Source organism: Canis lupus, chromosome 17, assembly GCF_048164855.1.
Source record: "Canis lupus baileyi chromosome 17, mCanLup2.hap1, whole genome shotgun sequence".
NCBI classification, from domain to species: Eukaryota; Metazoa; Chordata; class Mammalia; order Carnivora; family Canidae; genus Canis; species Canis lupus.
Window position 1 is genome coordinate 58,335,574 of NC_132854.1, and position 24,126 is coordinate 58,359,699.

The 24,126-nt window shown below is 34.5% G+C and overlaps 2 protein-coding genes across 4 annotated transcripts in view; one reads left to right on the plus strand and one right to left on the minus strand.

Annotated features, from left to right (window-relative positions):
- Window positions 1-24,126, plus strand: part of RB1 (RB transcriptional corepressor 1) — a 145,224-nt gene that overhangs the window by 91,148 nt on the left and 29,950 nt on the right. The gene's annotated exons all lie outside the window — the stretch shown is intronic.
- LPAR6 (lysophosphatidic acid receptor 6) lies at window positions 3,036-4,992 on the minus strand. The gene is made up of 2 exons (XM_072783134.1): window positions 4,794-4,992; window positions 3,036-4,638 (listed from the first exon to the last, which is right to left on the minus strand). Exon 2 carries the CDS (start codon window positions 4,339-4,341, stop codon window positions 3,304-3,306), a length of 1,038 nt encoding a protein of 345 aa, XP_072639235.1. The 5' UTR covers window positions 4,342-4,638; window positions 4,794-4,992; the 3' UTR covers window positions 3,036-3,303.

The following is a 24,126-nucleotide window of genomic DNA, read 5'->3' on the forward strand; positions in this document are numbered from 1 at the left end:
TTTGTGTGCTTAAGTTTGTCCATTAGTTCCTTTTAATTTAGGATTAATTTCTTGGAAATCATGTTATAAATGGATAATTTGATTTCCAGACCAGCCCAAAAGAGCTTTTTAAAAACCTCTTACCTTAGGATTATGCTAAGATTAATCTAGTAGTAAGCACTGTTTTTTTTTTTTTCTTTTTAAAAGATTTTGTTTATTTGAGAAAGAGCGTATAAGTTGGGGGAAGAGTTGAGGGAGAAACAGACTCCCCACTGAGCAGGGAACTCTATGCATGCGGGGGCTCCATCCCAGGACCCCAGGATCATGACCTGAGCTGAAGCCAGGCACTTAACCCACTGAGCCACCCAAGCGCCTACTAAGCACTGTTTATGAAATTTTCTATGTATTTATTCACAAGAGCACCAAGTTACATCTTAAGATCTTAAGAGCCCTTATTTGCATCTTGGGTTGGATTGATCTGTAAGTACTAAAATGTCTGGGTGTTAGGAGGTGGTAAGGATTCTGCTAGGCAATAGTAGTAACTTACTATATTACAAAAGATCAGGTATGTGGTTCATTCATTAGGGGCCCAAAATTACAGAACCAAAAAGCAATTGCTTTAGATATGAGTCAGGAATTAAATGTTTCTCAGTTGGGGATGAGAAGTTTGCTGAAAATCCATTTTATATTTTGTATTCCTCAACTAAGTGACTAATCTTTAAATACCAATATCTATAAGTTTCATACCTCAAATTTACTTTCAGTATTTTGAATGTACAATATAAAGTTAGAACTCCTTGAAGCAATGTCTTCAGTTTCTTTAAAGTTTTGTACATATTTTATGTACAGTACATAATTTTCATATATCCTTTTGGTAAATTAGTTATTTAGTTGTTTTTTTCTCAGAAAATGTCACTTCTTTTTTTTTTTTTTTTTTTTAATTTTTTTTCTTTTTTTTTTTAAATTTATTTATTCATGATAGTCACACGGAGAGAAAGAGAGAGGCAGAGACACAGGCAGAGGGAGAAGCAGGCTCCAAGCACCGGGAGCCCGATGTGGGATTCGATCCCAGGTCTCCAGGATCGCGCCCTGGGCCAAAGGCAGGCGCCAAACTGCTGCGCCACCCAGGGATCCCAGAAAATGTCACTTCTGAGTTTAGAACCAATCATTAAGATCCTGGGGAGCTATTTTCCACACCTAAAAAATGTTCTCATCTTCTGTTCCTTTGAAGGGCATTAATGTGGAACAGAATACACCATCTACTCTTTTACAAAGATGTTAAAAACAGTTGGCATGGATTTTTGGGAGGCAGGGCTTGGTACTGTCACTTTAAAGTAATAAAAAGTAAAATTCTTAAGTCTAGTCATACAGGTCTTCTGGGGAAAGAAGAAAGAAAACTCTAAAGTATGTAATTTACTATAACGTACAATGCTAACAAAGGAAAATAACTTTAGTACACTTTCTGTCCATGTAGTTATGCTTTACCCAGGATTTGAAGCTCTAGAAAAGTAGTATTTGTTATGTTAGGTATCACATTGTGAAAAATCTTACAAAACTTTTGATTCATCTTTCTGTTGACGGGAGGGCAACAAAAATGTCTCCAGTAATAACAAATATCCAATGACTGTTTTGCTTGTATTTTAAAGTAATAGCCATGCCTTAAGATCTTGCTCACAGATCTTGAAGCCAAGGAAAGTTCTGAGAAATCTGTTATAAACTCTCAGCCCCTTTTTTTCCACAGCATTGTTAGTTGCTTTTCAAGACTGCTAGGTATATTTATTTTCTAAAGAGTAGTATCAAATAAAGGTATACTGAAGGGGCCAGTTGAAGACATTAAGGATATTTATTTTGCTTTTGGTTTATCTAAAGGATACCATAGCTACTTAAAGAAAACCTCCTAGTTATTTTTATTGGAAATGGATTGCTTATGTAGTAAATGACTATGATTTGTCTGAAATCATTATAGCCCAGACCCAGAGAACAGCAAAAATCAAATTTAAATCATAAGAGTATTTGCCAAAAGTTGTGCTCAGGATTTGAAAAATTAGATTGTAATAATCAAATATATTGAATCTAAATTTAATCCTATGTCATTTTTCTCAAATAAAAAGCATTCTTTTTTAGTTAACTTTGGAGAACTGCTTGAATTTGAAAGTATATATATATGCTGGAAAATGAAAAATTTTAGTGTAGTTGGTACTTAATTTCTACTAAATTATAGCTTAAATCAGTACCTTCTCTGTGTTTAAGAAAATGAAAATGTAGTTGTACTGAGCTTTTTTGGCCCTGTAGTTTTGCTGCTTTTTACATAAGGAACTATATTTTTACTTCATAAATTATTTTGACAGACATTAACATTTTGCCTCCTGGAAAATAATATTTTCTGCTGTTCAATATTTGCCTTTAAATGGTCAAAAGAGAGAAGGGAAGTAATATATTTATTGATCACTTTCTAAGCGCCAAGTCTTGTATTTCACTATCTGTGGTATTTCTGATTTAAAATACATATACAAGTTACTTATTGTGACAAAATATATCTTTAAAATGTATGTCCAAGTAGTATTTTTTTTTAATGTACCTAGCAAAACAGCATTTTGTTAGTTTCTTCCCTCTCAATTTTGGTGGCATAGATTATTTTGAAGTTGAGTGCTGTTATATGCAGAAAATGTATCAAAATAATAATTTTAAAGTATACATAGTTATATAGCATATGATTCTTAAGAATTGCTTACAAAGACAAAAGCCTAAATATTATCTGTAAGTGTAACTGCTTGAGATCCCCAAATACTGTTACTGTGTTATTTACAGAAGACATTTTTAGATGTTTTTTCAAAAAACACTCCAAAACACTTGTTATTTAAAGTTATTCTCCTTCCTCATTTACATTATAGCTCAAGAAACGTGATTACTAGTTTCAATTCAGGTTGAAATAGAAATTAGATATATGTTGAATAAAAATATTAAATACTTAAAGTGTTATAAATCATTTAGTTTAAAATTGCTAAGAAATTAAAAAACAGTACACATGGTTGCAACATGATTTAAATCATAGTCAGTTTAAAGCTTTGAACAAGTCTTTTAGGGGTTTTTTAATGAAGAGGAAGGTACAAGTCCAAATGGCTCAGAAAAATAAAATGGTATGTATACAAGAATAGAATACATTTTAATGCTTAACACATCAAATACAATTTTTTATACTATAACTTTAAAATGTCCACGTGTTTCTTTCAGAGGTGGAGAAATAGTTGTCCAAGAAAAAACTGTTCACAGTTGAAGGAACTTAGAGGTTCCCAGTGAAGTCCCAGTGGTTTTATTTCAGGCAGCTTATATTGTAGATTCATTGTCAGATATCTTACATTTTAAGGTCTGCAGACTATGTTGAATGAAGTTCTCTGTACTCTGAACTTCAGAGAATCTGAAGTCACTTCTTTTAGCAGACCAGTTTTTCATTTTTATTGAATTCTGAATTGTGTCCGACGTGAAGTAGTAAATTATAGGGTCAAAGCAACAGTTTGAAACAGCAATGCAAAGAGTGATTGGGTACATTGTCCTTACTGCTGCCACTGCTGAGCAATTAACAAATGTTTGTGTTCTCATTAGAGAATATAAAATAAGATTGATATTGTAAGGCACAAAACAGAAGCAGAATATGGCCAAATGTACAAAAATCATTTTTAAAACTTTAGTTTTATTTATTTTGCTTCTACTTAATGTAACAGGTTTATTTAAAGTTCTTAGCACCATACTAGAACAAGTTACGTTTAAAATTAGAGGAATAAAAAATCCCACTATTTCAATGAAAATTACAATCCTTGAGAGATATGTTTTCCATGTGGCTTCTGGAAATTTTTCAAAGCAGGCTGCTGTGGAATTGTTCTCCTGAATGTGGGTGGACTGAAAAAAAACTGCGGGCGCACTTCCTCCTATCACAGTTAGCCACACAGCAATGCATACGAGTTTTGCATTTCGTTTGGTTCTCAGAGTCTTTGACTTAAACGGGTGGACAATTGCCAGAAACCTATCCACACTTATACAGGTTAAGAACAGAATGCTTCCGTACATGTTGGTATAAAAGAGCATCACTGAGATTTTACAAAGTGGATCTCCGAATGGCCAATTCTGTGTTGCAAAGTAAAAAATCCTGAAGGGTAAAGTAAAAACAAAAAGCAAGTCTGACATTGCCAAGTTAATCATGTACGTTGTGGTTTCGTTTCGCACTTTGAGGGTGCAGATGAAAATGTATATGGCAACACAGTTGGATATTAACCCAAGCACAAACACCATACTAAACATGCACCCATACAAAGTGTACTTAAAGGAGTCGTCATAGGAGCAGCTGGAGCTGTTACTGCTTACCATCATAAAGGCACGGCCGCTCTACTGTATGGAAGTCCTTTGGTCACTGCAGCCTTTGGTATTCCGATTGTGCCGGCTTTATAACCTCCAGAGTATTTGCAGATTCTTTGTATCTTTGGGTGGTTTTAGAAATACTTCCTTTTTCTTTGAAATCTTGGTAAGAAACATGAAATTCGTTGTCACAGAGTTTCCACTTGGCCCTTCAACAGGCAAATCCTTTCTTCTAATCTCCAGAATATCCGTGAATCCAGGGTCTAGGTAACCGACGAACAACTTTTGAAAAATATAGTCCGTGAAGCCAACCTGTTGGATTATAAATGTAAAGAAAAGCTGGGTTCTGAGTTGGAAAAAAAAAAAGTCTCTTTACACTCCAGAATATTTAAGCCAAAGGTAGCAATCTTTTTTTGCTTTCAGTGCAGTTTCAGAGACTTAAACATTCCCAGTTTGGTCTCACTTACTTCTTCTTTTAAATGAAGTTTTTCTTTTTGATATTCCAGCAGTGGATTCCAGATGGTGGTAAGCAGAAGAGTCTTTCAAAGTTTCTGAAATAAATTCCTAGGCGTGTTAGCTCTTGCTGGCTTGAAGCCTTTTCCTCCGTTGCCAGATGTATTGTGAGATGGGCTTTCTCTGAAGTAGAAAAGAAAGGCTTGCTAGATTTGTAGTATGACATCACAGGAAGAAGAGGCTGGGCTTGGACAAAGAAAGGTTTCAGCCCCGTTTGTTTACTGTGCCTTTAATCTGATAATGTGTCTGCTGGGAATATACCTAGGAGGCTTGCAAATGGTCACTGGCTATTCAGCTGAGCCTCTGCCCTTTAACTCTTTTTATGCAGAAATGCCTTCTAGGATGTTGACCACCTTTCCTTTCTTTTATTTCTTTCTATTTGGCAGTAAGAAATCAGTATTAAGCCTGTTTTTCTTTTATTTGATTGCTTTTGTGTTTGGAATATGACTTTTTAAGAAATAAAATGTAGCTGAGAGTGTATTTATAAATGGAAATTGTGGAATCTTTATATAGCATTTTTTAAAAAAAACTGTTTAATGACTTATGAAAAGAAGAAGCTTTAGGCGTAAAATAGACTTGACTGACCAGTGGTAATTTTGCCTCTTTGGCTTGTTTGCCATAATTGCTCCTCAAGATTTAATTGGTATGATTGTGAATGGCTCCAATCCTGCATCTCTTCAGTTTTTGATAAGCAATTTTCTAACATTCTTTCCTGTTTCCTATAAAATTGAGTTAATATTTTAGAGCACTTCCAATTTTTAAATTACTCACTTTCACCATAGAAATTCAATAATGTTCACGTTTGGTGTGCTATTAATCTTATTTACACACAGAACTAAATTGCATCTTTTTAAACAAATGTTTCTTTCCCCCTAAATTGATTAAAATCCGTTTTGGAGAATCAAAGTTATACTACTTGGCTAAATTTTAACTTCATAATTTTATGTTCATTACCCCCAGCCTGCCTCTTACCCATCTTAATATAATATTAACTATATATGGTTCACATTTTGTCTTCTATGAGTAATTTCGCAATATATTTATATTTAAGGGATACTCTCTTTTTTTTTTTTTTTTAAGTCCAAAGAACTTGGAAGAATAAAATATGTGCAGGATGGTGGTAATTGAATATGGGTGTTACTTTCTTGAGGATTGAAGATGCCACAACCTCTGGACACATACATGTTTTTCTTGTTCTGAATTACCATTTTTCAGAAAAGGCTAGATCCAGTTATGGTTTACGGTTGCTAGTTTGATTCAGTTTGGCCAAAACTCTGTCTTTTGAAGTATCAATTAGGAAAGTTTAGAGCATTTAAGAGTGATTTGTTTTTCCTTCCTACATAACTAACTTAAGAGTAATATGTTTTATGCTGATTTTATACCTTTTTAATTATAAAATTAAGTTTAACAACTTTTGTTGTTCATTAATGAATGCCTGAATTGTATTCCTTTTTTATTGTTTTGACCGAGAAATTTATAATCAAATGACACCAAAAATGAGTATTATTTATAATCAACAAACTTAAACATTAAAGGGCTGAATTCTTTGTGTATTGCACTGGTATAGAAAAGAGGTAGAATGTGTAAGTGTTTGTATTAGAAGGCAGGTGAAGAGTAATGAAATAAGGAGTAGTTAATGAAGTAGTGAAGAGTAATGAAATAAGCTTGTATTCTTATTGGAGAAAAAATTTTTAGTATAGTTTCTTAGTAATCTATTACATCAGTCTGTTTAGTCATCATTAAATAATAAAATAAGCAGTCATATGTCCTGACCTTGTTTACTTCTGCTTTCATTTTGAATATGGCATTGTCTCAAACCAAGTGTTAAGAGCGTATCCTACGTCGGACTATTCTTCGGCATATTGATGTTGTTATTCATTCACTTAACTGTTCATTTCTAGATTTTCATGTTTGAGTTACTGGTGCTTATAGATCACTGTTTGTTGAATTAAGCTTTTTGTTATTAGTAGTATATTAATCAGTATGTGTTTATATTTCTAATTCTTACACAGTGTTTGACCCTTAGTAGATACTCTAATGTTTGCTAATGAATGAATCATAACATTAAACTACTTTCGTTGAAAGGGGTTTCTGCTGAGGGAAAGAACAATAGTAGAGGGGCTTCAAAGAAGACCATTTAATGCTAGATTTTTCAAGGTATTTAATTTGACTTCTAATGAAGAAACCAAAGTGAAATTAGATACCTTGAAAATTCCTAGGTTAAGATTTGAGAAATATATAGTAACTGTTTACAAAGAGAGTTAAATAAGTATAGGGATTAGAGTATATTTAATAGGTGCTTTGTATTTGATAGCCTCAGACCAAACTATTACTCTAATACGCGATCTGAAAGTTAAGTTTGTGAATCAACTTTTTTCTTGAATGGGGTTTTCCGGGGAGAGGGTGCGTGTGTGAAATAACATGTACAACTGATTTGAAATTTAGTAAATCTCATTATGCAAGTCATCACTTTTCAAATTTTAATTTTATCAAGAAACCAGGTAAATAGCCAGCTAGCCTATAAAGTGGATCCTTTATTCACTATAATAATAGTATTTAGTTATGTAATTCATTTTTTATCATATTGAGAATATTCTGTTAGTTAACTATTAGAAGGTTAAGGATTCTGAGTTCTTGACTAAATTTCTACATAGCTGCAGCTATGATATTGAGGCAAGATATCTGACTTTTTTATGCCTGATTCAAAATAGTAGTTTGTTGAATGAATAAATAAATCCTTAGTGGACACCCACTATAAACAATTAATGTATAAAGTGTGCTCCTCAGTCTTCATTTTCTCTTCATTTTCATAGTGTTTTCCAGCCTTGATAGCAATATCATTTTTATCTTGCCCCCTTTTAATTCTCACTGCTACCTTTCTGGGCTAACCCTGTCACTCTTACCTGTATGATTGTTGTAATGCCTTATCTTGTCGTCTTATTTCTAATCCCACCCTTTTCCATTTTACCCCTGCCAACCTGTCACAGATTGACTCATGAATGAATCAACTATTTTGTTCATTTATAGCCTTCTTCCAAAAAGAATATAAAGCAGACAATAATTTTAAAACTGTCGTAACTGGGGCACCTGGGTGGCTTAGTCGGTTAAGCGTTTGTCTTCAGCTCATGTCATGATTCCAGGGTTCTGGGATCCAGCCCCATGTTGGACTTTCTGCTCAGTGGGGAATCTGCTTCTCCCTCTCCCTCTGCCCCTCCCTCCATCACCCACTTGTGCTCATTTGTGCTCTCTCTCTCAAATGAATAGATGAAATGTTTAAAAAAAATTGTCATAACTGATGGAGTCAAGCATTTAAGATATTAGCATTTTATTTTATGTAAATGATACCTAAATTTAGAAGTTTAAAAAGTATAGAACAGTTAAAAAGTTTAAATGTAAGAAATGTGAGAGAAATTCTATACATTAATCATTTTCATTATTCTAAAAATTATTCATTTTGAACACAGTAAAAGTTTGCAAAAGGCAAAAGAAATCTTAAAACACAAATTCATAACACATTAGTAAAAGAATAAAAGCCAAGTGCTAGAGGGAAGAGAGAAGGGTGGGAAGGGGAACAATATGTGAAATAATGATGTTAGAAAAATCTGGACTAAGGGAAGCTGCTGCATTTGATACAAGGCAGAAAAAGAAAACCTGATGGGTTGTTGCTTTCATTTAATGAAAGAAAACATTCCAGAGTATCAAGGGAGAAACTTATCTTTATCTCAGCAATACATTGTGAATCTTTACACTTGAACCATTAAGCGACCACAGGAGGTTGTTTTCTAGTGGCGGAACATATGCCACTTCTCGGTGGCCGTCAGTTGAAGAGTACCCAAAGTCAAATGATAGTCCTGAGAAACGTAGATTGATAGATTATTAATATAATCCAAATAAATGTGGCGATTTTGTTATTGTTGAGGCAAGTTTGATCGTCTGTGCAAGGGATCTCTGCCTGAAGACCTTGACATCTCTGAAGCTCCTGTTTTATTCATTCCCCTGAGGACAGGGTCCATGGCTTTGATGAGATTCTGTGACTAAAAACGGGTAAGAGACCATGGATCTGAAGAAGTGAGGGATTAGCAAGTCTTGTAGTCTACTTCTCTGAAATATCTGGAAATCTCTGAAATACTTTGAAAGTTTTTCTCTGTGGATAGACTAGACGGAAAAAGACTATTAGTTGCTAGTGCAGGTTCCTTATGAATGATGTACACAATTGTGTATGTAGGCAATAAAATGTAAATCTATAATTTTCATTTTGATATAAGGAAGCGTGGAAGTGTTGTGTAAAGAGCACAGGCAAAGAATTAAGGGAAGCATGTTATGCAGTCATTTGACCTTCCTAAAATTCTGGCTCCTTGGTTCTCATTGAGGGGTTGGACTGCTAAGATGTCCCTTCCAGCTTCTGTATCTGATTCTGATTCTTTTAATACTTTAATTCTTTTAATATTTTAATATTTTGAATCTAGTTTAAGCTGCTAGATTTTTTTTTTTTCGTTCTCAGGTATAACAAAGTAGAAATCACTTTTCATTTTTTATGTTTAAGGATTCCTAATTTTGAAAACAGATTATTTAAGAAATATATACAAGAAATAGTCTTTGCTTAAGCCAAGAGTCTCATAAGGAGAATTTTATTAACAGTTTGTTATACTATAAAGATCTAACATTGAAAAAAGACTTTATTTTGTGTTTTTTTTTTAAGATTTTATTTATTCATGAAAGACAGACATACTTTGTATTTCTGTAATATTCTTCTTCAAAAGATTTTTCTGGGGCGTGTAGTGGCTTAGTCACTAGAGCCTCTGACGCTTGATTTCAGCTCAGGTCATGATCTCAGAGTCCTGAGATTGGGCTCGGCCTCAGGCTCCACTTTCAGTGGGTAGTCTGCTTGAGATTCTCTCTCTCTCCCTCTGTCTCTGCACTTGCTCACTCTCTCTCTAAAATAAATAAATATTTTAAAATAAATAAGTAAAAGATTTTTTTCCAAAGCACAAATAGGATGCCTTGTTTATACTATAAAATTAAAACTCTGAAGTAATTTCTCATTAAAGATTTTGATGGCCATAATTGGAGTTGTACCTAAAGTAACATCAGGAATATGAGATTTGTAAAACAATTGAATGGGAAAGTGTGAAACTTAAATAAAGTTGTTTAAATTTTTGAAAAAGTATGGAAAAAAATAAAGTGTGGAACAGTGAAATTTTAAATGTTAAGAAAAATACTCAGCTTGTTTTGAATGCAGCAAATATTTGTTGTAATGAGATGTGACTCTTGAATGTTCTCTTCCATCTCAAATTTATACTTATTAAAAAAGTCAGTTTTTTAATTTTAGAATCTTAAACCTATTAGGATACATTTTTTATTTAAATTCAGACATGAACAAAACTTTCAATTTGAGAAATGATCATTTGTAATTTATGCCAATAGATTACATTTTTAAAATAAATTGTATTTTTATTTAATTTATTCATGAGAGAAGAGAGAGAGAGAGGCAGAGACACAGGCAGAGGGAGAAGTAGGCTCCATTCAGGGACCCCAATGTGGGACAAAATCCTGGGATTCCAGGATCATGCCCCAAGCCAGAGGCAGATGCCCAGCTGCTGTGCCACCCAGGTGTCCCCAGACTATATTTTATATAAAAAGATTTTTGATTAAATAAGTTTCATATTTAACTTTTGCTTGATATAACTTTCCATCAGTATTGCAAACACTTAGCACTTTTTGTTACTCTTTACTAGAGTATGAGTCACCTACCCAAGTTGAAAGGGTTGAACCAGCTTGTAGTGTTGGGTGGAAGAAGAAAGATTTAAAGGGTGATGAATGATTATTTATAGCAAAGTAAAAGGGAATGGTGGTTGAAGCAGGTTCAAGCAAAGAGGGTAAAGGAAATTAAGAGGACCAGGAATGTTGTTGTGGTTTAAGACTTAAAACTTGAGTAAATATATTTATCACTGCCAACACATAAGTTGTCCTTTCTTCCTTTTTTCCTATCCCTGCCTACTCCCTACTCCTTCATCTTTGCCTTTTAAAATGTATCACATTTTTTATGGAGACCTCTCAATTTCATCAGTTTTTTTCTATACCTCCATAGTACTTAGTCTGTCTTCCTTTTAAGTCATATTCATGCAATTCGGTTAAGATTAAAAGACAAATAATTGCAATACAGAATGTAACAATAGATGATTATACAGAATGAGATGAAAGTCAACAAAGTCAGTTAAAGGGCTTTCAGAGAAGGTAAAGTTTAAAGAAGGCAAGCTTTTAAAGTTGAATAAGAGTTTCAAATTTTAAGTCTTGAAGGCTGGAGCCATGCCAGTTAATAATGTCTTAGTATAGTACCATTAGTATAATCATGTTGTCTTTTGCAACCAAAAACACATAAAATGATTTGAGAGACAATTTTCTCAGTTTTCTCAAGAATGCTACATAATTAGTTCCACTCTAAATTTCTAGAAAAGAAGTTAATTCATCACATGCACTATATGGTTTGGGGCATAAGGGCTTAATTTGGTCATAAAATCCAGTCAAGGAAGGTTATAGGTTGGTTGCGATTTTCAAAAAGTCTTTTACTACTTTAGAAGCAGGAAGATATAGTGTAAAAGAGCCAATGTAGGTGTTAAGAGACCTAGTTTTGTAATCCCAGATACTAAAAAATAACGTGACATTAAGCAAATAATTTAACTTCTCTATTATGTATTTGTAAAAGAAGAATATTGAAGTAGATCTTTAGAATCTTTTTCAGACCTTACTTTTCTAATTCAATCTTCATACTAATTTTAAATGATACAAAGAACATATATTACTGTCTCCAAGACACTGAAATTCTGTGAAGTTGTAGTTTGTCTAGAATTATATAAGTGATTAAATGATGGAAAATGATGAACCAGAACAAGAAACCAGGTCCTCACTAATAAGTACCCAACCCAGTTCCTTGTATTTTGTTGTTAAGTTACAGAATGTAATTCAGTGAGTGTATGGGGAACTGGAACTAGTAGTCTAGTTCCTTGATGTTTAGTCATGTTTTCCTGCTGTAACAGATGGATTCCAACCTTATTTTTTCTTACACAAAATAGGAACCTTGGTTCATAGTTGAGGTGAATGTTAAACAGAGAAGAACTTTTTTTTTTTTTAAAGATTTTTATTTATTTATTCATAAGAGACAGAGAGAGAGAGAGAGGCAGAGACACAGGCAGAGGGAGAAGCAGGCTCCATGCAGGGAGCCCGATGTGGGACTCGATTCCGGGTCTCCAGGATCACACCCTGGGCTGAAGGTGGTGCTAAACTGCTGCGCCACCCGGGCTGCCCGAACTTTGTTTTTTGTTTTTTGTTTTTTTAAATATTTTTTTTTAATTTTTTTTTTTTTTAATGATATTCACACACAGAGAGAGAGAGAGAGGCAGAGACACAGGCAGAGGGGGAAGCAGGCTCCATGCACCGGGAGCCCGACGTGGGTTTCGATCCCGGGTCTCCAGGGTCACGCCCTGGGCCAAAGGCAGACGCCAAACCGCTGCGCCACCGAGGGATCCCCCGAACTTTGTTTTTATATGTGTAAGCTATGTAGACTTTTTTTGGGAAACAATATAGTCTAAAATTATGACAAATTTAGCTTAACCTTTTAGAGTATATTAAGATCATAGTGCAACCGTCTTTCACTTTTAGCTTTATATTGATTTTTTTAAAAAGAGGTTGGAATTGGATAAAGGTATATACCAAATTTTATATAGATAGGAAATATTTATTTCTTTCAAATAATTAGAAGAAGGGTTTCCTATGAATAGTAAATTTAACATTTTCCAGCAGAGTTTATTATCAGAAATCCAGGTACTCTTCAGTTTATTTCAATAAGCATTTGTTGACTTTATCCATTACTGGAGTGTGGTGATAGGGAAGGATTGCTCTTTTAGGATGCTCCTGAAAAACTAACTGCTTGTGGCCAGTAAGCTGCTCTTTGATACATCTGAGTTCTTTTATTCCCAATAATGAAATTGTGCTTTAGGGAAACCAAGTTTGGTGCTTTGGAGTGACTCTGAGGCAAGTTGCTGAAAATACATCATTGAGTCACACGTGTATATATGTAAAGGTTCATAGGGGATGCCATAAGAAACTAGAAAGATTCTCTAATTCTCAGATTGCTTTGCAAGGGACTTTATGTTCTTACTCTATACATAGTGAAAATCATAGACACACATTGTTGATGTGGTTCATAGGAGAAAAACAACTTGGCACTCTACTTAAAAAAGAATCTTAAAAAAAAAAAAAAGAACCTTGACCCTACCTAAAGAGAATTTTTAAGTGAATATACATTCTATATTTTTGAAAATTCAAGTAAAATATTTTAAATTACATATCATTTAAAAATGATTCCTTGTTTTTTGTTGTTTTGATTAACTGGTATCTCTCCTTAAATAAGACAATTTCTGCATCATCAGTAATCAACTGGAAAACGTAGTGGAAAAAAGATTCCACTTAGAACAGAAAATAGTATGAAAAACTTAAGAATAAATGTAATATGGAAAGAATAGGATCTAGAGGAAAACAAAAGACCCAAAGCTTTAATGAAAGCCATAGAAGAATACCTGAATATCTGACATGCAGTTTTACTGGGACAAATCTGTAAGTTTATTACTATTCCACTAAAAATCCCAGTAGATTTTCAGCGAATGTCCTGAACAAAATGGTGTGTGTATATTATGCTGTAATATTATATATATGTGGTGTGTATATACTCTGTATTACATATAGTGTAATATACATATATAGTGTAACCTAGTGATTTTACTTCCAAAAATTTCGTCTTTCTTTCCCATTCATATCCCTATCAGTAATACCTATTTTCTCATTCCCTCCTCTAAACCAGTTTATTATGAGCCTTTAAAACCTTTCCCAATTAATAGGCCAAAAGTTGTATTTCATTTAATTTGTATTTCTTTAGTTATGAGTGGATTTGAGCCCAGAAATAGACTATGAACCTGGGGAAATACAATATTAGCCGTTCAAATCAGTAGAGAAAAATATGGGTGGTTCAGCAAATGCTTAATGGGTCATTTTTTTTTTTTTTAAAGAGAAAGAAGTGGACTTGAACTTTTTTTTTTTTTTTGGTTTTATTTATTTGAGAGAGAGCACAAGTAGGGAGAGAGGCAGAGAGAGCAGAAGCAGCAGACTCCTCACTCATCAGGGTGCTCCACTGTGTCCCAGGACCCTGAGGTCATGACCTGAGCTGAAGTCAGATGCTTAATCAGCTGAGTCACCCAGGCTCCCCTGGACCCTTACTTTTTATACCAAAATAAATGCCAACTAGATCAAGAATTTAAATGTAAAAAATGACTCCATTTAAAAAAACGACTACATAAAATTTCGGGGGAAAATTGAGTGTACTTAAAAATAGCAGAGTAGTAAAGACTAAGTTTTATATGAAGTCTACAGTTTTAAAGAAAAAGATACATTTGACCTAATAATTTAATTTTGTTGCTAGAATATGTGGAGTAGAAAGAAGATATCAGTTTATCATATTGCACTTCATATAAGAATAAAACTAATGAGCATCTGGGTCATTCTGTAGAGCATTCTCTGACTCTGTCTTAGGGTGGTGAGTTCACACTCCATGTTGGGCATAGTGTTTACTTAATGATAAAAAAAAATAAAACTAATGAAAATTAATCATTTTTAAAAATGTGAAAAGGGTCTAAAAGCGAATATTGTTTTTTCACTTAACTTAAAAGTGATTTGCAGTTTTTGATACCCAAATTAATATTTTTAATTTTTTAAAGTTTTGGCCTTCAAAATAAAAATGAGTATACATAAGTTAGATTCCTTCTTTCTTTTTCCTTTACAAATGACAATTTTTTAAGATTAGTTCTGTGAACACTACTGCAAATACACTTAACGGCAGAAACTTATTTAAGCCTTCATGCAGATGTTTTGCTCTTAACTAGGACTCAAAGAGACAGGCTCTTTTAACAGATACTGTTACTCAAGGTATATAGAAGAATTAATCAGCAAGATTCTAAACCACTGGTAACCCATTCCCAGAGCAAAATTTCCATGATCACTTCTTTTATTGGTTTGCTGGTGTGATTATTTTAATCAACTGATTTCACATTCTTGGAAAACTTGAGGGTTTCCTATCAATACCAGATGTCACAAGTGCTGCCTCAGAAACATTACAAACAAAAGACCGGAAGAACTGATGTAGAAAGGGCCCCTTTTAAAGCCCAGCTTTTTGTTGTTGTTTTTAGTTGAAAGTAGATCGCTTCAGCCAGACTAAAAACAGTTGCTGGGTTATTGGCTTGGTTATATAGATAGGGAAATAGGATAGACACATTTAAAATTTTTTTCCTTCTTATGTTATCTTTGATCTTGGATCTGCTGATATTTGTTTATTCAATAGAAAATATTTCCTGAGCACCAGCTGTGTGCCAGGGCCTCTTCCAGTTGCTGGGGATGTACAGCAGGGGAAAAAATTCCTGAACTTATATTTTATTTGGGGAAAACGGGCAATCAATAAGTAGTTACATAATTGGTCATATGGTGTTAAGGTCTCTGATGACAAATACATTTAGGAGGAGAGGGAAAGTGTTCTAGGGCTTGCTGATATGGGAACATCTGAACAGAAGTGAAGGAATCAATCATGTATGTCCCAGGGACTAACCTTTAACTGAAAATCTTTAAAAACACCCTCCCCCGATTTGTGTTTCCAACCTCATCTTCCATAACTTTACTCATCAGATTCATGAACCCAAAATTTTCATGGCAATTGGTAATTTCCACACAGCATTTCAATGTGATAAAATTCCATGTGTCTATTTACAATTTTTGTTTTGCATGACACCTTATAAACTGGAATTTTTTTTGTGTTGGTTTGGTTTTGGCTACTCAACAGTTTTTTTGAAACTAAATACTTCTAGAAAAATACCTGTCTTTCATTAAAAGGAGCCCCAGGTCAATAATTCCATTTCAAGTCAAATCCCATCCTAACTTCTGCCTCCCTGTGCAGTTATCACGTTCGTCTTTTACTCTTTGACACTTTGGCTAGCACCCTATTTACCTATTTACTCGGGACTGAATTTTTTTCCTGGGCTCAGTTTCCCCGGTAGCAGTGACATCTGACAGCCTACATCAGTTGACTTCCTTGTCTGTCCTACATGTGCTTGAATGAGCATCTGGGATTTTAAAGGTACTTATATGTTACAATTGTCTTTTCTCCATCATCTCATGGTATCCTAATTTTGGATCCACACTTAAATTCTTGTCACTGTGTCAGTCCTTCAAGCAGCCAACTCTTTCCTTTTTCTTGTGTTCTGACAGTACTATTACCTAGCCCTTTTCATTTTTGGAACTGTAATTTCACTTTTCTCTGACATAACTCCACGACTTTCTGGGCAGATATGACATCGTTCCATGAGGTTGGTTTTTCAATAATTTTTCCTAAGAAAAAGTTTATTGTTTATAATGTAGGAGAGATATTATTAAGGTTCTTAATAATAAGGAATAGAAAAAAATTAGGAAAAAAAGTATCATAACTCTACTACCATAATAATTCAGCTGCCCATCATTTTCTAGGTTTTAAAAAAATACTAATGTTTTATTTAAATTTGTTAGTTAACATACAGTGTAATATTACTTTCAGGTGTACGGCATACTGATTCAGCACTTCCATACATTACTCCGTGCTTATTACAAGTGTCCTTCTTAATCTCCATTACCTATCTAACTCATCCCTCACCCACCTCCCCTCTTGTAACTGTCATGTCTGTCACAAGAGTCTGTTTCTTGGCTTGTCTCTCTCACTCTCTCTCTTTTTTTCTCCTATGCTCATTTGTTTTGTTTCTTAAATTCCTCATATGAGTGAAATCAGATGGATTTGTCTTTCTCTGATTTCACTTTAGTGTAATACTCTCTAGCTCCATCCATGTCATTGCAAGTGACAAGATTTCATTCTCTTTTTTTCCCATTATATGTATATTTTTACTCAGATATAATTAAAAGATTTTTTTCTCCACCTTTACTGAGATTATAGTTGTCACACAACATTGTGCAAGTGTAAGGTATGCAGTGTATTGATTTGATACATCTATATATTATGGAATGATTACTGCCATGGCATTAGCTGACACCTCCATCCTGTCACATGATTGTTTTAGTGTGTGTGTGGTGTAGGTAATATAATATTACAGTTCAGGGCAGCCCTGGTGGCTCAGCGGTTTAGCGCTGCCTTTGGCCCAGGGCATGATCCTGGAGTCCCGGGATCGAGTCCCACGTCGGGCTCCTGGCATGGAGCCTGCTTCTCCCTCTGCCTGTGTCTCTGCCTCTCTCTCTCTCTCTCACTAATGGATAAATTAAAAAAATCTTTAAAAAAATATTACAGTTCAGTGTCTTTGGATGAATTTATACATCCAGGTTACTGCCATCCTAAGTACGACATGAAACGTCCTCATCCCAGCAGGTTTGCTGAGTACCTCTTTCCACTCCATTCCACCACATGGGCTCTTTTGTGTCTTTTTTCTTTCATGGAGCATGTTTTTGAAATGCACCCATGTTGTGTAGATCTTATATCTGTCTCTTGGATGGGAATCATTGCAAATCATTACAGGGTCACAATATGTGACCTTTTGTGTCTAGCTTCTATCTTTAAATTCTTTGTGGAGATGAAGAACCAAAAGAATTAGCAGTGAAGCTTGTGGAAAGAATTTGAAATTCCATAATGGAACAAAGGGAGTAGATATAATTGACATATAACATTATATTAGTTTTAGGTGGACAACATAATGATTCAATATTTGTATATATTGTGAAATGATTACCATAAAAAGTATAGTTAACATTCATCACCGTACATAATTACAAAATTTTTCTTGTGATGAGAAGTTTTAAGATTTACTATCTTAGCAACTTTCAAATATACAATACAATATTATTAACTGTAGCCACCATGTACATTACTTCCCCATGATTTATTTATTTTACAATGGAATTTTATACCTTGGCCCCTTTACCCATTTTTCCCAGCGTCCCGCCTCTCTGGCATTCATGTCTGTTCTTTGTATCTATGAGCTCAGTGTTTAGGTTCTTTTAAATTCCACATGTAAGTGAAATTGTACTGTATTCATTTTCTCTGACTTACTTCACATAGCATAATGCCCTAAGGTCTATCCATACTGTTCCAAATGGCAAGATTTTCTTCTTTTTTTATATCTGAATAATATTCTGCATACAGCCCATTTTCTTCATCCATTCCATCAATGTACCTACCTTAGGCTCTAGGTTTATTTGGCTTTTTTAAAGATTTTATTTTTAAGTAATCTCTACACCCGAAGTGGGACTTGAACTCCTAACCCTGAGATCAAGAGTCGCATGCTCCACTGACTGAGCCAGCCAGGTGCTCCAAGATGTAGGTTTAACTTAAGTCTTTGCTGTTATACTTCCATAGCTGTAATCAGGGAACTGTATCTTTAAGATGTAGAAGGGAACACTGCTTTTGCTTCTTATGTACTATTAGGTAACAACATTTTCTACTTGATAAGAATAGTTTCTACTGTATCTTTTAAACTATGTTTTACCATAAAGTTCTCAAAAATGACTTTAGCCACCATCCATTTTAAACAATATGAAAAATAAACTAATTTCTGACATGAACATGCATGTAGACTACTAAAGCCTTGGTATCTTCCATTATGACATATCTGAAATGTAACTTTTTAGACTTTGATCTTTTAAAAAAAAATGTATGTGTGCTTTTCTGTTTATAATGCTGGGTGGCTCAGTGGTTTAGAGCCTGTCTTCAGCCCGGGGCGTGATCCTGGAGTCCCGGGATTGAGTTCCACATCGGGCTCCCTGCAGGGAGCCTGCTTCTCCCTCTGCCTGTGTCTCTGCCTCTCTCTCTCTCTGTGTCTCTCGTGAATAAGTATATAAAAGTACACTTAGGTTAATTCACAAATAAGAAAAACTTAAGTTTTAAAACTTCGATGTTTTAAAATATTTAAAGTCATATTATATTTACTGCTTTGTAAATTTAAAAACAGTTGTTGGTCAGAAGCAATAAAATTCTTATCTAAGGTATATACTGTCTGGAGGAGAGAGTTGAAATTCTGCTTCCTTGCTCTCTAATACAGCGAAGGCTTTTCAGGGGCTTCCTCAAAGTAATGTATCTGCTGGAGATGAATCTGGCAAAAATTTTTGGTCTGAGAATTTCTGCCACCAAATGAGCCTTAAATAAGTATGCTACCAAAGACAGACTTTATGTAAAGTAAACCATTTAAAATTATGAGTCAGAGACACAATGCTTAATTCTTATCTGATAAAACTGTTTTACTATTAATGAAAATGCAGTTTTTTCCTTATAGTAGCTATGCTCTGCATTACAAAACACTGATAGCTTTGAGAAAGTTTTCAGCTTAACTAGAGAAGTGGATAGATTTGTTTCATTCATCACCTTTGAATTCGTTTCTTCTTGAGAAGGAGCATATCTTAAAACTTTTATCTGTTACCTCTGTATTTATTTAAAGATGACCTGAAAATATGTTTTTAAAATATTGATAATTAGAAGAATAATCTTTTTAGGGATCCCTGGGTGGCGCAGTGGTTTGGCGCCTGCCTTTGGCCCAGGGTGCGATCCTGGAGACCCGGGATCGAATCCCACGTCGGGCTCCCAGTGCATGGAGCCTGCTTCTCCTTCTGCCTATGTCTCTGCCTCTCTCTCTCTGTGACTATCATAAATAAATAAATAAATAAATAAATAAATAAATAAATAAATAAATAAATAAATAAATAAATAAATAAATAAGAAAAAAGAAGAATAATCTTTTTAATAATAATACATTGCATTTGGTCATACTATAAATTGAAACTTTAAAGGTTTAGTTCTGTACTTTAGTGAATCTGTTTTGGAATTCAGTCTTAATAAAAAAGGAGATTTTTAAAAATAGATTATTATACTTTTATTGCATTATTATTATTATTACTCTGTTAGCACTGTCTGAAATAGTATTAACCCTTTTGCTTCAGGTGCTGTTGTTACCATAAGCTCAAGTCTCCTAAGATTCCCTTTCCCCACCAGGAGTCTTAGAGCAGCAAATAGAATCAGCAGAAAGGACACAGCCGCAATAGGCACCTGTGCCAAGACTTTTCCTTCCTTGCTTTAGAGCAGCTGGACTGTAGCGGGACACCAGTAAAGAGATTCCACCTTCCGTCCTCCCAGCCCCAACTAAGAGACACCTGGCACCCTGACCTGGGGACAATGTGTGTAGGTTCATATATCCCCCACTACAGTTAAGACACTGAACAGTTGTATCATACAAGGAACTAAATCCACATCACTCCAGTCTCTCATGCCTGTCCTTGACACCTGGTCACTATTAATCTGCCTTCTGTTTCTAAAATTTTGTTACTTTGAAATGTAACATAAATGGAGTCAAATATGATTATCTTTTAGGATTATCTTTTTTTCACTTAGCCTAATTTTCTAGAGATACTTTTAAGATATTGCATGTATCACTAGTTCATTACCTTTTTATTGCTGACTAGATTTCATACTATGAATGTACTACAATTTCTTTAACTGTATTTGTATTATAAAATATCTGATTTCAGGTCACCTGGGTGGCTCAGTTGGCTAAGTGTCTGCCTTTGGTTCAGGTCATCAGGTCATGATCCCAGGGCCTGGGATCGATCCCCAAGTAGGGCTCCCTGTTTAGTGGGGAATCTGCTTCTCCCTGTCCCTCTGCTCTTCCCCTAGCTTGTGCTTTCTCTCTCATTCAATCCCGCACTCCTTCTCTCAAATGAATAAATAAAATCTTGAAGAAAAATAAAAGAATATCTCATTCCAGTTTCTAAGTATCACAAGTAAAGCTGCTGTAAACTTTGTGCACAGGTTTTATATGAACTTGAGTTTTCATTACTTTGGGATAAATACCCAAAGAGTACAGTTGCAGAATTGTATGGGTATTGTGTGTTTTGTTTAATTAGTATTTTCTAGAGTAGTTGTACCATTTTGAGTTCCCACCAGCAATATATGGGGGTTCCAGTTTCTTTATATCCTTGTCATCATTTGATTTTGTCACTATTTTTTATTACAGCCACCTGACAGTGTAGGGATTAGCTCATTGAGATTATAGTTTACATTTCCCATTAGGATGATGGCTCATGATATTGAATATCTTTTTCTGTGTTTATTTGTGATCTGTATTTCCTCTTTGGTGAAATGTTTCCTCATATCTTTGCCCATTTTCTAATTAGATTGTTTGTTTTACTACCATTGAGTTTTACAAGTTCTTTATATGTTTGATACTAGTCCTTTATTGGGGATATATGGCTTGCAAATAATTTCTCCTACTCTGTAGCTGCCTTTTTTTTTTTTTTTACTCTGTAGCTTCTTTTTGCACCTCTTCTAATGGTCTTTCTCATAGCCACAGTGTTAAATTGTGATGAAATCCAGTTTATCAGTTTTTCTTTTATGGATCATGCTGGTGGGGTCCAGGTCTAGGATCCCAAAGATTTTTTCCCCATGCCTTTTTTAAGTTTTATAGCTTTACATTTTATATTTAAGCGCATGATCCATTTTAGTTTAATTTTTAAAAATCTTTTGAAAATATTTTATTTTTTAAGTGATCTCTACACCCAACATCGGACTTGAACTTAAAACCCTGAGATCAAGAGTCACATGCTCCACCAACTGAGCTAGCCAGAAGCCCCGTTTTTAGTTTTGTTTGTACAAGTTTTGAGATTTAAGTCAGGGTTTTTTTATTTTGGCTTATGGATATTCAGTTTTTCTAGCAATATTTGTTGTAAAATCTATCCTTTTTCGATTGATTTGCTTTTGCACCTTTAGCAAGAAGGGAACAAAGATGATGATGGAACAAATAAGTGTAGTATTTAACCATTATCAGTAATTGCATTAAATATAAATGGTCTCAGCACCCCAATTAAAGGGCAAAGATTGTCAAAGTAGGTAAAAAGGAAAGACCGAGCTCTGTGCTATTCAAGACACTGGTTTCAAATATAAAAATATATTAACAGTAAAAGCATGAATCTCTAAGGATTAGAATCCTGGGTAAAACTGAGGATAATGCCAAGATTTGTACTGTCAGTGGTTAGGTAGTTGATAACACAGTTAACCAAAGAGGATATTTATTGAAGGAGTCATAGCTGATTGGTGATGAGAGTAATGAGTTCATGTTAATGTTTGAACATGTGAGTATTTGGCATTTTTGCCACATATCCATGTAGAGGTCTGAGATATCTAGTAGGAAATACTTGATCTGGAACTTGAACAAGTACCTTTAGTTAGAAATGTAGATTTGGGAGTAATATAGCTATAATTAAAGCCATGATAGTGGCTCAATGAGTATATGTATTAGCAAGAATATCCTGAGGAATATCAATATTAAAAAAGAAGTAAAGTAAAATGGGAAAGAACTGTTAGAAAAGTCAGAGCCTTCCCTAGATTATCCATTTTATATTTGAGTTTCCTTTTGCAGGGTAAAATGATCTTACAATGATTTGGCTTAGGATAGTACAAAAACATTTCCTGTAATGTGGCTCCAATAATATTCCTTAAAATACCCAGAAAACAATAGCAATTCCCGTCTTTCACTCCTATTATTAATTTTTTTACAAGAAAGAGAGACCTTGTACTTACTTGGATAATCATAATCTCTTTTAGGAACACCTTGACTTGATAGCCTTTAAGTCTTTGACTCTCAGGAGAAGTTCATGCTTGCTTAGAAAATGTATGTTAATTATGAAATATCATGTAGAGTAGACTTGTAGCTTCTATTTTTTCTACGTGTATTATTTATTCACTGGGATTTATACTAATCTTGCTGGTAGAGTCTTGTTTCTTTCCCAAGATTAAGTGGCAAAGCAGAGTGAAGTATTAACTGACAGTTAATTTAAGTAGATAAATAATGACATGAGACAGCTTGCCTGAGTCCAGGAGAAGAACTGCTCTCTGAGTCATGGATACAGTGCTACCCATATAAGCACCTAATTTTCATAAGTTAAGTATTTCACTAACTGTTTTCTTTATAGTCTTTTAAAACAATCAGTTGCTATATCAGTTATCTATTTGCTGTGTAAGAAATTACTCCAAGATGTGGCAACTTAAAATAACTAAAGTTTGTTATGTCACAGTTTCTGAAGGTCAGAAATCTGGGAGTGGCTCAGCTGTGTGGTTTTGGCTCCTATTCTCTCAGGAGAGACCCTCAAGTTGTCAACTAAGGATGCAGTCAGGTTAAGGCTTGCAGAATCTGCTTCCTAGTTCACTCACATGGTTGTTGGCAGGCTTCATTACTTCTTCACTGGTTGTTAGCCAGAGGCTCCCTTTGTTGCCGTGTGGACCTCTTTCCATGGGACTTCCAGGAGCCTAAAACTGTAGATATTTTATAAGCTAGCTCAGAAGTGACATGCCATCACTTGTGCCATATGCCATTGACCAGACAGACTAACCTGGTACAGTGTAGGAGGGGTCTTCACAAGGGTATAAATAACCCAGTGGTAGGGGTTATTGGAGTGATCTTGCTAGCGGTATGCTACAGCTGATATTTAATGTCAATTAGAAAGCATTTCTTCTTGGTGATTTGCTGTATCTTAATTTCACCCAGAAATATTTGAGTATCCATTATGTGCTTGGCACTGGGATTTTATTTTAGAACTGTCTAAAAGTCCCATCTGGACCCTGTTAGTCAACTGCTTAAAATCCTTTAATTAGTTTAATCCCTTGCTGTTTCCTTGCTATAAAATCTGTGTTTTAGCTTTTTGGAGTGAATCATCTCGGTCTTAAGCATTTATGTCTCTGGTGCCATTCTGAGTACTTTATACTTATTATCTCATTTAATTGTTATAACAACCAAACCCTGTGAGGGAGTATTATTTTCCTTACTCTATGGGAGCTACAGGAAGTTTCTCTAGAGCCATATTTTCTCTTGTTTCTGAACCATCTATTCTGCTTTCTACTTGAAATAACTTTTACCTTTAGAACACAAGTCAGGCTTAACCTTCTTCCAGATGTTTCCCCCTAATGTACCTAATCTAGATTTGATGTTCTTCTCTTGATTTCCAGTATATACCATGTGTATCCTTTGATTATGGGACTTACTGGTCTATATTACTGTTTTTTACTTACTTATTTATTTCCTTCATTAGAGACTGTAGCATAAGGATTAAAAACAAGGGCATTGGAATGAAAAAGCTTGGGGCCAAATCCTTGATCCACCACTTACTAATTGTGCCTTTGGGCAACTTAATCTTAGCCTACTTTTCTTCAGTTGTAAAATGACATAAAAAAAATAGTGCCTT